Source organism: Crotalus tigris, unplaced genomic scaffold (assembly GCF_016545835.1).
Source record: "Crotalus tigris isolate CLP2741 ecotype Arizona unplaced genomic scaffold, ASM1654583v1 scf7180000019011.417310, whole genome shotgun sequence".
NCBI lineage: Eukaryota > Metazoa > Chordata > Lepidosauria > Squamata > Viperidae > Crotalus > Crotalus tigris.
In genome coordinates this window covers 176,519-189,521 of record NW_024097325.1, presented here as the reverse complement: position 1 = coordinate 189,521, position 13,003 = coordinate 176,519, and the positions used below count along the sequence as shown (strand labels likewise).

At 41.0% G+C, this 13,003-nt stretch overlaps 1 protein-coding gene across 4 annotated transcripts in view; it reads left to right on the top strand.

Moving 5' to 3' along the window:
• Nucleotides 1–232: 232 nt before the first annotated feature.
• ADCY4 (adenylate cyclase 4) overlaps nt 233–13,003 on the top strand; it is a 46,429-nt gene continuing 33,658 nt past the window's right edge. The window contains exons 1-8 of one of the 4 annotated variants that reach the window (XM_039358357.1): nt 233–465; nt 2,886–3,350; nt 5,757–5,954; nt 7,680–7,841; nt 9,364–9,513; nt 10,207–10,361; nt 10,522–10,633; nt 11,927–12,054. In XM_039358357.1, coding sequence (XP_039214291.1) covers nt 3,183–3,350; nt 5,757–5,954; nt 7,680–7,841; nt 9,364–9,513; nt 10,207–10,361; nt 10,522–10,633; nt 11,927–12,054 — 1,073 coding nt within the window. In that variant the 5' untranslated portion in view covers nt 233–465; nt 2,886–3,182. Of the gene's footprint in view, nt 471–2,885; nt 3,351–4,519; nt 4,804–5,756; nt 5,955–7,679; nt 7,842–9,363; nt 9,514–10,206; nt 10,362–10,521; nt 10,634–11,926; nt 12,055–13,003 lie in introns of those variants that run through there. The other 3 variants (XM_039358355.1, XM_039358356.1, XM_039358358.1) reach the window with 3 other exon arrangements.

Below are 13,003 nucleotides of genomic sequence, written 5' to 3'. Positions count from 1 at the left end.
TCCCTCCCTCTTAATTTAATGATGGGGAAATAATGGAAAATTGACTTTGAATATGATTTTTTTTTGCTCAAAATAATTCCCTTCCTTCCCTCCCTCCCTCCCTGTCTGCTTTGGAAAAGTAGAGACTCGTGCTGAAAGGTTTGTTTTGGAGTCCTTCCCTTTCTCCCATGCCAGCTGTGGTTGGAGAGGAAAAGGTTAACATCGGCAGGCACTCTCAGATTCAGGGACTGGGCTGGGCTTTGGGGAAGGCAGAGTTCCTGCCAGGGCAGAAAGAGAGAAGAACCCACTGCTGAGTCAAAGAAGTATTCTGGCAGGCAGGCAGGCAGATGTGAGCATACCATGAGATCAGGTGAGGCATTGAGAAGTAAGTTTGGGCTTGTGAAACCTTTGTTGTGGCAAAGAAGAGAGGAGAATTCTTGACTTTGCCTGTTTCATTCTGGTGATGAGCAACCAGAGAATCCAATGGTAAGGTAAGGACCTCCTCTATGCAATAAGGGGCACAGGGCTGCTGCTGATATACCTATATTTGAGAGAGGGAGAACTGACCCAGGATTTTGTGATCAATATTTGCTTACCAGAATGACAAAGACTGAGTTTGGCTGAGTTTGTTTTGGCTTAGCAAGGAGCTTTGATCTTCAAGGGAATGAGAGGGGCAAAGGAGTGTCACAGTATTTTACGTTTGGTCAGTCCAGCTAAATGTGGGGATGTCTGAATTCAGGTCCTCATTCAGAGATAAAGGTCCCTAGACAATCTACCACATTGGGTTGTAAGAAGTTTTTAAAAGTTGTCTATGTGGGAAAATCTCAGAAGAAGGTAGGACAGAAATTCTGAAGTCTGTTAATTCGAGAGGTGGGGAAGGAATAAATATATAAGATTCCTACTTTTAGGGGGTATTGATTTATTTCACCTATGCAACATTTATCTCCTTGATATTGTTTTTTCCTCTCTTTTCTGGACTCTTTCTGCTTCTCTGATTTCCCTGACCATCTTTTCTGTAGTTTTTTCTCCCTTTCTGTGATTCTCTCCCAACAATTTTTGAATCTGATTTAAAACCTACTTTCTGTCCATTCCAGTCTGAGCAGACTTTCCTCCAGAGATCGATCAAGTTGGTGAGAAAACAGGAGACGATCCCTTTGTCATCTTCTTCATTCATGAAGTTTTAGAGATGAATTCACTAAGGAATATTTTACACCCTTAATCAATTCTAAAAATGAAAGAGGTTGTGTTCAGAAGTACTCATTGAGGTTTCTTAATCTTGGGGCATTGTAGTGTAGTTTCTAAAATAAGGGGGGGGGGGAACTTGTAGGGTATTTAACTTATTTTTTCCTTGATACCAGAAAAACAGAGTGGAGATTTACTAGAAAGCTGGTTAGATCTGCCTGCTAAGTCATTTGTGTTTTATCTCTCCCCCCCCCCCAAAAAAGAGGAAAACAAACATTTCTAAAACTGTTTTTCTGGTGAAGGAAGCTGTAGCCCACAAAAACCTATGCTTTTTAATAAATCTATTAGTTGGAAAAGGCCTATCAGGCTCCACCATAGATTAAAACATCTGTTTCACAATGTTCAAGATGTCTCCCCACCCCCCCAAAGAACTGAGGCTAAATCCCAGGAAAAAATCTTATGACTTGGGATGGAGAGAGAGAGAGAGAGAGAGAGAGAGAGAGAGAGAGAGAGAGAGAGAGAGAGAGACTGGGGGTGGGGGGAGAAAGTTATTGGATGCATCTGATACATCTCCCCTGAAACATCACTTAATGATGTTCAGGTGTGCTATGACTACAGCCCTTGTGGTTTGTTCAATAAACCACACTTAAGCAATATGTAAATCCAGCCTAAACTTCCTCGTATTACAGCTACTTCAGCTGCCTGTAGCTTCATCTTGAGCTGGCAGAAAGGCTTTGAGGTGGTAGCAATGATAAGCAAAAAGAAAACAAAACTTCAGAAGTACAGATTGGGCTGCTTAAGATAGCAAAAATATGCTAAACGCCTACAAGGCAAACACTTTGGACCACTTAAGTAAATGGTGAGATATACTCTGTAAGATTCATTCAAGTTCTAGGAAATAAATCTGAGTGTTTAGATCAACTTTTAAACAAGGAAAGAACTTCATATATATACATACATACATACATTCATACATACATACATACATACATACATACGTACAACAGAAAGACGAAAATGCAAAAAGGGGGGGGAGAAAAATAGAAAAGGAAAAAAATAGCACAAAAGATTTATAAAGAAGATCTGATCCTTATAGCAGTCATAAATACATTACAGGTAGTCCTTGACTTAAAATAGAACATTTAGTGACCGTTCAAAGTTATAGCAACACCGAAAAAAGTGACTTATGACCATTTATCATACTTACGACCATTGCAGCATCCCCATGGTCATGTGATCAAAATTTAGAAGCTTGGCAACTGACTCACATTTATGACGGTTGCAGTATCCTAGGGTCATGTGATCCCCTTTTGCGACCTTCTGACATGCAAAATCAATGGGGAAACCAGATTCACTTCACAACCGTGTTACTAACTTAACAACTGCAGCAATTCACTTACCAACTGTGACAAGAAAGGTCATAAAGTGGGGCAAAACTCATTTAACACTCAGCAACAGAAATTTTGGGCTCAATTATGGTCGTAAGTCGAGGACTGCCTGTATGAATTTACCTTTTATACCATGGTTACAACACAACTCTCTTCTTTCCATAATCAATCCTATCTAATCATCAAAACTATAAATCATTTTTTTTTCTCTTTCAGGCAAAAGTCTGTAAAGGAGTAGAATAGGAGAGAACTTTAAAGGCGGCCTCAATTAATCTTTAATCGCAGTCTCTCCGTCTGTTGTTTTCTTATCTAGTTCTTTCTGTTTTACATTTCCAGCACTGAAGCTACCAACGTGTTTTCTCACATTGGATTTTGCTGAAACTACTGTTGAAATTACTGCTACTTCTGGTGTTTTGACTGCCTTCTTATCATCTGGTTGAACTCCTCTGCTCTGTTGTGACTTTTCTTCTTCCTTGAGAGTTTCTGTTTCCCAGTTACTGGACACCATGGCCTCTAGTGGATGTTGGAATTTTTCATATCTAATGGGTCAAGAAGAGGATGCTTGCTCACCATGCTGACTCCTGTGGTTGAAGAGTAAGTGAGACCGTCTCCAAAGTGGGACTTCAGTGAGCCATGCCCTGCCAGCGTCGTCCACGGGCAGCCAGTGACACTCCTAGAGAAGACCTCTTCTATCAAACCTATTATTGCTTGAGCCAGCAGTACCCTCTGATTCTTCTTCTCTTGGTCATCGTACTGAGCATCTGTGTGGCTCTCATTGCTACCACCTTTTGCAGTGGTAGGGTAAGTTTGCAATTAAGAGAGCAGAGGAGGAGGGTCTGGTGTCTTTGGAAAGAAGGTCTGTAAGATCCAGTGTTTTAGGAGCAGAAAGAACAAAGAGAAGACCTTTCTGGAGGTGCAGTCATGTAGAAAGTCTGCATTTCCCTTTGATTCTTGGGAATCTCCACTGAAATGAGCAGGAAGCAAGTGATGATAAAAAAAATGCTTCCCTGCCTAGGAAATGGCTGCAAGTTTTTCCAGGCAATTGTGGGCTGGAAAAATAAATGAATAATGAATGAATAAATAGATCCAAGTCACTTTTCCCAGCTTTCCCACCTTCTTCCCCAGGAAAGAGATAAAAATAGAGGAAAAGAATAGAAACAGTTGGGACGACCATGAAAAAACTGCCCATCCAGGAAAATGCAGATATTAAGAACTGCAGAATTTGATCACGGTATCATAGAATTGTAGAGTTAGAGGGAACATAAAGATTATCTATTAGAGGTTTCTCTGCAATATGCTGGAAAACTACTTAAGTTATCAATGAAAGATGGTTGTCCACCTTCTTAAAAACATTCAGACATAGAGAGCCTACAATCTCCATGAGTAAACTGTTCCACCATTGTACAGAACTTAATTTCAGGTTTTTCCTTATATTCAAATGAAATTTAGGTGGCTGTAAGTTTTATCTTTAAATCCCTTAGTTTCTCTTTATGTACCTGAACATGGGTATCGTGTCTCTTCTCAGTCTTCTTTTCTCCAACTTGAACATCTCCAGTTCCTTCAGCCTGCCTTTTAGAGATTGTCAAAAGCCCCTGTAATATATTTGCTGCCCTCCTCTAAACCCTTTGGAAAGATGGCCCCCTAAGTGTGGGCTTTACTGGTGCTAGAGAGGAATAATGACTTCACATCTCTTTCATACAATGCAGCCCAGAATTATGATATCTCTTTTAGCAGCTCTTGATAAACATGGCAGAGAGGGATGTTTGCAAAATTATGAATGGCTAAGAGTCAGATATCCAGTAGAATGGGGGGGGGGGGGATCAGGAGTCTGATAACACATTTTCAGACTTTGTTAATCAGAAAAGGTGCTACCAGACTCTTTCTGATGTTTTTGTCACTGTAAACTAATTTGACTCTTCTATGATACCTTTAATGGAATGGCGTCATCATCCATTTAAGGATGATGTTTCTTGAGAGTTCCAGAATGGACAAAGAAAATCTAAAAGTGTCACTATTCACCATCCAAGCCTCATATATATAATGTCATTCCAGTCTTTGGCCTGAATTCAGACTAAAACAGATCTAGATAATGGTTTCTTACAGAACCCTTGGAGTGTTCTCCCATCAGTTTCTTGATAGGTTTCCACCCAAAGAAGAGATTGGAGATCAGGTTGAAGAAAAGGGATAGTCTCCTAGAAGAACTGGGTGAAAGAATGACTTCTTGGGGAAGAAGGTGCACTGATGCCTTCAAAAAGTAGGTCATCATCCACTCCTTCAGAGAAGCATCCATCACAGCTCAAAGCAGCCCCTGCTGATTTAATTAATTAAATTGTTGTTTTAAAATCTAATTTAAATTTAATCAAATTGAATTTCTTTGTCCTAAAATCTTCTATTTTGAGAAGATCTACACCAGTTGGCACCGCTATTGGAGAGATTTGGTCTTCAGATTTTATAAAAACTTGCTGGGGCAAGCCCCCTGCAGATTGATGGTTCTGACTAGAGACCTGAAAAAAGATTGTCAGTTATTGGTTGCTGGGTTGCCATCTGGAAATTTAAAGAGCCACTGTCCTAATTTCATTGCTCTGTGAATTATCATTTTTTTGAACTAAAAAAACCCCACCTGTCTTCATTGGACCACTAGTTCTTGGGTTGCTATAATCCATATATGTTTTTTGCAATCCCTGGTGAGGATTTTCTCTGCCTTTTTAATTCCCACAACACTGTCCTATGCCCTAGGATATCAAACCATGAAGTAGGGCTGTATTATATTGTCCTTCTCATCTTTCCTATAACCCATTCCTTTAGCATCTTATGACTATCACTTTGCTGTTTGTATCTTATGATTTATGTTCGTTGCTTTTATTTAGTATCTTATGACTATCACTGAATGTTGTATCTTACAATTTATGATAATTGTATTGTATGATTATGATCATGATTTATCACTTGTTGGTTGTATGTACACCGACAGCTTATGCATTGGGGACAAATTCTTGTGTGTCTAATCACACTGGGCCAATAAAGAATATTCTATTCTATACTATATGCTTCTCCCACCAGTGGTCCAGTGTTCCAGTGACACTCATTTCTCTGAAATGATATAGGGTCTCCTGCTCCAAGGTCCCATCCAACTCTGTTATTCTGTTATACATGAGGGTCGAGGATTGCAACCAGATTAACTGAGGCTGTTTTTCTTCTCTTCTCCAGGATTTCTCCTCCAACTTGGCTTTCCTGATTACATTATTCATCACTCTGCTTATCTTCAGCCTCATCTTGGTCTTTGTGTGCATGGAAAACATCTTCCAGAGATGCACCCGCCTCTTCTCAGCTGTCATTTGGACTTGCCTGATCACAATGGGTTATGTATTCATCTTTGTTGGTGGAGTGGTTTGTGCTTGGGACCAGGTGAGGCACCAAGGTTGGGTCGTCTGCTGCATAAATATAAAAATGGGGAATGAGCATTTACAGAAGAAAGCTTTTTTTTAGGATCAAAGCCAATATATTGGATGATCCCAGGGAAAGGCATCTGTGAAATTTGTGTCATGAAATAAGATATCACGATATCACGACATAAGATCTCCCTTTTTCTGTTTGGATCACAGTGAATACAGGAAGTCCTCAACTTACAACAGTTTGCTTAGTGATCACTCAAAGATACAACAGCCCTGGAAAAAAGTGATTTGTGACCATTTTTCACACTTATGATCATTGCTGCATCCCCCACAGTCACATGATTTGCATTTGGATGCTTGACAACTGACTCACATTTATGACAGCTGCAATGTCCTGGGGCATTTGATCCCCTTTTGCGACCTTCTGACAAGCAAAGTCAATGGGGAAGTCAGATTCACTTAACAACCGTGTTATTAATTTAACAACTGCAGTGATTCACTTAACAAATGTGGCAAGAAAAATCTTAAAATGGGACAAGACTTACTTAACAACTTTCTCACTTAGCAACATAAAGTTTGGGCTCAATTGTGGTTGTAGGTTGAGGACTACCTGTAGAAATGTAAGGGACATCATGCTTTTTTGTCCCTGGTGCCATGCCCACCTTGCTTCACTGTGTAGAGCTGACAACTCCAGTTGTTCTGCAAGGACCTGGCAGTGCTCCCCAAGTTCAATACATAAATTTACACCTCTTCCAAAATTTGAATTTTTCTGTGAATACAGTTTGTATCTAGATTTGATGGAATGACTAAGGCAGAGCAGATTCTCAGTTTTGACTCAGTCTATTATGAATAGACTATTATGAATGAATTATGATTTTATTTGGTGATTTATACTGTGTTAAACTCAGGTTTCTTGAGATTTTTCCTAGGTTCAGAGCTTAATAGTGAAGTTTGGTTGTTTAAAGTGATATATTTAATCATTCATAATTAATGAATAATATGGTAGAAAATTATAAGCTTGTTGACATTTTTAAATTCCTTGTTGATTCCTTGGTGCTTTATGCTTTTATTCTTTTGATCTGTTTTCTATTTGTGTTGTGTCTTCCTGAAAAAAAAGTTTAATGAAATAAATTAAAGGGCTGGCTAGAACCCACACCCACACAAACACGCAAACTGCCAGATGTTGGTGCTTCTTCGTTTTGGATTTGCTGCTCTAGAATGCAATTACACTTCTGTTTGTTTTGATGAACAGAATTATTTGTGTATAAAAAGGCAAAATGCCTCTGTTTAACAGTTCTAGCCAACATTTCCCCCTGATTTCAAGTTTTTCATTAGTTTTAAGCACAGAGAGTTTTTCAGAGAGAGTTTTATAGAGGGTTCCTTTCCTTTCCTTTCCTTTCCTTTCCTTTCCTTTCCCTTCCCTCCCCTTCCCTCTCCTCCCCTCCTCTCCTCTCGTCTCCTCTCCATATATGGAAGGGATTAGAAGGGAAACATTGAGATTTTCAGAAGGGAGAGAGAGAGAGAGAGATGAAGAACTGCCAAATTATTTAGGAAATTAGTGTTGTCCAGGGAAGAAATCAATTAAATATAATTCATGTATTGGGAGCTGGAAGATCTCTACTGCATTCCAAGCTAGAATCTTTGAAGAACCACTTCAATTTGCATTTATTCTACCTGTATGTTTTCTTGATATGACTTCTTATGGAAAGTTGACTGGGATGAAATGTTTTTCTCCAAGGTCTCCTTCTTCCTCTTCATAGTCTTCATTGTCTACACCATGTTGCCTGTTGGTATGAAAGATGCAGTAATTGCCGGTGTAGTAGCTTCTCTCTCACACATCATAGTTCTGAGTATCTACCTCTCAATGGGCCACAGTTCACATTCACAACTGGCTGTGCAGGTAAGCCTACCCATCCCATCTGGACAAATGGGTTATCTATGACATACCTTTTCAAACAGATTTTTCCTGATTTATCCCAGTATTGTCTGTTTCCTTCATTTGGATTTCTTGGGTTCTCTCCAGGAGATACCATGTTACATTAGCTTAATCACATGGTCTCCTTGTCAGCTCTGAATTACACAAGAACAAATCTCAAATTGAAGTTTGTATTCCACTGAATGGAAACTCAAAGGCATTTAACTGAAGTTTGTTCTAACTTTTGATACAATGATATCACAGTGCAGAAACATCCTAATCCGCCCATACCTTAGCCCAGTGCTTTTCAAACTTTTCACCCATTGTACCACTTTTAGCATACGGCAACATCCGAGTACCACCAGTTGCCTAGCAAGGTGTCAAAAACTTGATGACCCCCCCCCCCAAAAAGGAAAAAAGTGATAAAGTACAGATAGTCCTCGATTTACAACAGTTCGCTTAGTGACTGTTCAAAGTTACAATGGCACTGAAAAAAGTGGCCCCCCAAGCCATAGCCTGCCCGCTCGGCAGCGCTCTTCCTCCTGTCTGAGGTTTTCATCATTGTGAGCATTTCTGTTGAGGATTGGCCATGGGGGTGGGGTGGGGGGTGTTTGGTTTCTATTCCCACCGTCTGCTGAGTGGTTGCAGCAGGTTTTGGTCACTTCACATGACCCTGGGACACTGTGACCATCATAAATATGAATCAGTTGTCAAGTATCTGAATATAAATCATAAGACCCTGGAGATGCTGCAACATTCCAGCTGATCAGCACTTCTTCTGGGCTCAGTGGAAGCGCCAGGATCAATGCTGCTTTCCAGCTGATTGGTGCATCTTCAGGGCTCAGCAGAAGCACCAGGATCAGCACCGAGCTCCAGCTGGAGCCTGGCACTGATCCTGGTGCTTCCACTGAGCCCTGACAGCTCCGAAGAAGCGCCGATCAGCTGGAAAGCGGCACTGATCCTGGTGCTTCCCCTCAGCCCTGACAGCCCTGCAGCTGCAGCCATCTCTCGCTCAGGCTTGTGCAGTGCTGCCACTGGTTCAGCTCATTCCCCTCTCCCGCTACCACTTTTCTAGGATGGTCACGTACCATCTGCCAGGTGCCAATGTACCACAGGTGGTCCCTGTACCATTGGTTGAAAAGCCCTGCCTTAGCCAACTCCTTGTCCATTGTAGGAATCCAATCCTAGAGCTTCAGAGGGAAATGACTGACCAGGCTCCTGGGTGATTTATTCAGGAAGAACCTTAAAGTGCCCCAAGCTGTTGTTTTTATTTGGCAAATCACTGCTTCATCAATACGTTTCTTATAATGTTCATCCAAGTGGGTCTCTCTTCAAGTAAAGCCCATCTAATTTAACCTGCTGGATTTCTCTACACTTAAAAGCCCATCCAATTTAACTTGCTGTTTGGAGCAGCAGAGAAGATGAATAGTTCCTGGACTTTTTCCTATCTGCACTGCCATCCTCCCATCGCAGTCCTGATTCACTTTGTCTTTGTGTTTGCTTCCAGCAATTGGCCAATCTAGTCATCTTTGTCTGCGGTAACTTGGTGGGTGCCTACCACAAGCATTTGATGGAGGTGGCCCTGGGAGAGACCTTCCATGAGACCTTCAACCTCATTCAATCTCGAGTTAAGCTGGAGTCAGAGAAGCGACACCAGGTGAGTGTGGAAGGTACTATGGAGAGAGAGGCACATAGGGAGAGATGTTTACTTAACTATAGTCACTCTTGTTGGATCTTGAAAAAGCTAAGCAGCTTAGACAGAACTTTTTTCCATCTGAAGAAAGGCTCTGTCAAATAGAGATTGAGAAATGTTTAAGATCTGAATTAACACAACTCAGCAGAGAGTGGATTAATGCTGCCTCCACCTAAGATCAGTTCTACATATATAAGGAACGGTTGCTAGAATTGGGTATGTCTAGTTTAACGAAGAGAAGGACAAGGGGGGACATGATAGCAGTATTCCAATATCTCAGGGGCTACTATAAAGAAGAGGGAATTAAGTTATTTTCCAAAGCACCTGAAGGCAGGACAAGAAGCAACGGGTGGAAACTAATCAAGGAGAGAAGCAACCTAGAACTAAGGAGAAACTTCCTGACAGTGAGAACAATTAATCAGTGGAACAGCTTGCCTCCAGAAGCAGTAAATGCTCCAACACTGGAAGTTTTTAAGAAGAGACTGGACAGCCATTTGTCTGAAATGGTGTAGGGTTTCCTGCCTGAGCAGGGTGTTGGACTCAATGACCTCCAAGGTCCCTTCCAACTTCACTACTATTACTATTACATCTGTGAGATGGGTTCCACAACTCATTCCATTGATGCTTTTTTTCTCCCCACCTTCTTTTTCCTCCTAGGAACATTTGCTCCTCTCCATCCTTCCTGCTTACATTGCCTTGGAGATGAAGGCCGAGATCATTGAGCGGCTCCGGGATGGAGGCCAGCCCCAGCGCCAGCATGAGAGTGCCAACAACTTCCACAACCTTTATGTCAAGAGGCACCAGAATGTCAGGTACTTGATTTGAAGGCATCTGAAACGTGGAAGATTGCTTGGTAGGACTTTTATGGTTGAAGGAAGAGAAGGGTGGTGAATTTGGAGGAGTTGCTAGTCCTCCCTGTAGATAATGCTTTGAAGCATTTCTCCTCTTTCCTTTGCCATTCTTCCCCCACAGCATCCTCTATGCAGATATTGTTGGCTTCACACTTTTGGCCAGTGAATGTTCTCCCAAAGAGCTGGTGTTGATGCTCAATGAACTCTTTGGCAAATTTGATCAGATTGCCAAGGTGAGTAATGGTCTCCCTCCCAATAATCAGGTAATCCACAAAGACTATGCATACCTTGGTTACATTCTGTCTTTAACTACCTTTGGAAAGTATCTGGAAGTGACAGTTGGTACAAAATATGCCCTCTGATTTGGATATCCTATTGATACCCTTGTTGATATCCTATATGATGACCTCATGATGAGATGCATGGCAAACCAACCAACCAACCAAATGCCTGCACTCCAAATTCTGTGCTGGATGCCAGTGGTTTTCCTCAGCACAATTGCAAATACAGGTAGTTCTCGACTTACAACAGTTCATTTAGTGGCCGTTCAAAGTTAAAATGGCACTGAAAAAAGGGATTTATGACTGTTTTTCACCCTTACAACTGTTGCAGCATCCCCATGGTCACCTGATCAAAATTCGGACATTTGGCAACTGACCCATATTTATGACGGTTCCAGTGTCCTAGGATCAGGTGATCCTTTTTGCAACCTTCTGACAAGCAAAGTCAATGGGAAAACCAGATTCACTTAGCAACTGCTAATTTGACAACTGAGGTGATTCACTTAACAAATATCACAAGAAAGGTCATAAAACGGGGCAAAATGTGAGCCAAGGTGGCTCAGCAGTTAGAGTGCAGTACTGCAGGCCACTTTAGCTGACTGTGTTCAGCAGGTCAGCGGTTCAAATCTTACTGGCTCAAGGTTGACTCAGCCTTCCATCCTTCCGAGGTAGGAAAAATGAGGACCCAGATTGTTGGGGGCAATGTAAATATATATATTGCTTACTAGTGTACACCGCTTAGAGAGTGCTTGCACTTAAAGCGGTATATAAGTCTCATAAATAAATAAATAAAATTCACTTAACAAATGTCTCACTTAGCAAGCAAAATTTTGGGCTCAATTTTGGTCATAAGCCGAGGACTACCTGTATTGATTTTTTAAGCAGCTTGGGCTTCACTAAAAATCTCCTCCCATGTTACGAACCTGCCCAATCAGCAAGAACTACAAGAGAGACTGTTCTGTAGTTTTCCTCATTGTCAGATGCCCACCCTTCTTCTAAAGCTTTATTGGGCCTCTATTCTCTCAAAATTTAGAAAATTTTGTAAATCTGTAGACCTGTTATTCTTGGGGGTCTTCATGCCTACATTACGATTAATTTTAATATGTGGATTATCTTCTTAGATTCTATTTTAATTCTCAAAGTTTGTTTGCTTACTACCCTGAATCCACTCCAGAGTGATCTATAAATCAAAATTGCCAAAGTGACCAATGGAATTACATTTCTGTTTCCCCCCCTCCCCCCCAGGATAATGAATGCATGAGGATCAAGATTTTAGGGGATTGCTACTATTGTGTGTCTGGATTGCCTGTATCTTTGCCGAACCATGCCCGGAATTGTGTCAAGATGGGCCTTGACATGTGTCGGTCCATCAAGTGAGTATGAGAACTTCTCATATTGATAATGCTACTTTTTGGAAGGACAACATCTAGTTCTTTTGGTATAGAACAGGGGTTCTCAACCTTGGCAACTTTAAGACTTGTGGACTTCAATTCCCAGAATTCCTCAGCCAGCAAAGCTGGCTGAGGAATTCTGGGAGTTGAAGTCCACAAGTCTTAAAGTTGCCAAGGGTGAGAACCCCTGGTATAGGAAAAGCCCTTTGTTGTTGGGGAGACTCAGCTTGAAATCTCCACTCCACCATGAATTAAGACATAGAATAGAATAACAGAATTGGAAGGGACATTGGACGTCTTCTAGTCCAACCCTTATACCATTTCAGACAAATGGTTGTCCAATCTCGTCTTAAAAATTTCCAGTGTTGGAGCATTCACAACTTCTGGAGGCAGGTTGTTCCACTGATCAATTGTTCTAACTGTCAGGAAATTTCTCCTTAGTTCTTGATTAGTTTTCATTCATTACTTCTTGTCCTACCTTCAGGTGCTTTGGAGAATAGCTTGACTTCCCTCTTCTTTGTGGCAACCCCTGAGATACAGTAGTTATTTTTAATTAAGTTGGAGATACCATAGTTATTTTTAATTAGACAAAAGTATTTTGTAAGGATGCAGTGGGAGTGACATTAGAAGAGCTATCCTAAGTATGAGGGGATGGTCCAGTTGTAAACATAGCAACAAAACCACACTTCAGGTTACAAACAACTTGTCATTTTTGTTATGACAAAAGAGGCACATTATTCAATACATGATGGCAGGTTTACTGTATTATTTAACTTTAATTTAATTTAAGCACAAATGGAATTGAGGTAGTCCTCAACTTACGACTACCATTGAGCCCAAATTTCTGTTGCTGGGCGAGGGAGCTGTTAAGTATATTTCACCCCATTTTACAACCTTTCTTGCCATGTTGTTAAATGAATCACTGTCATTG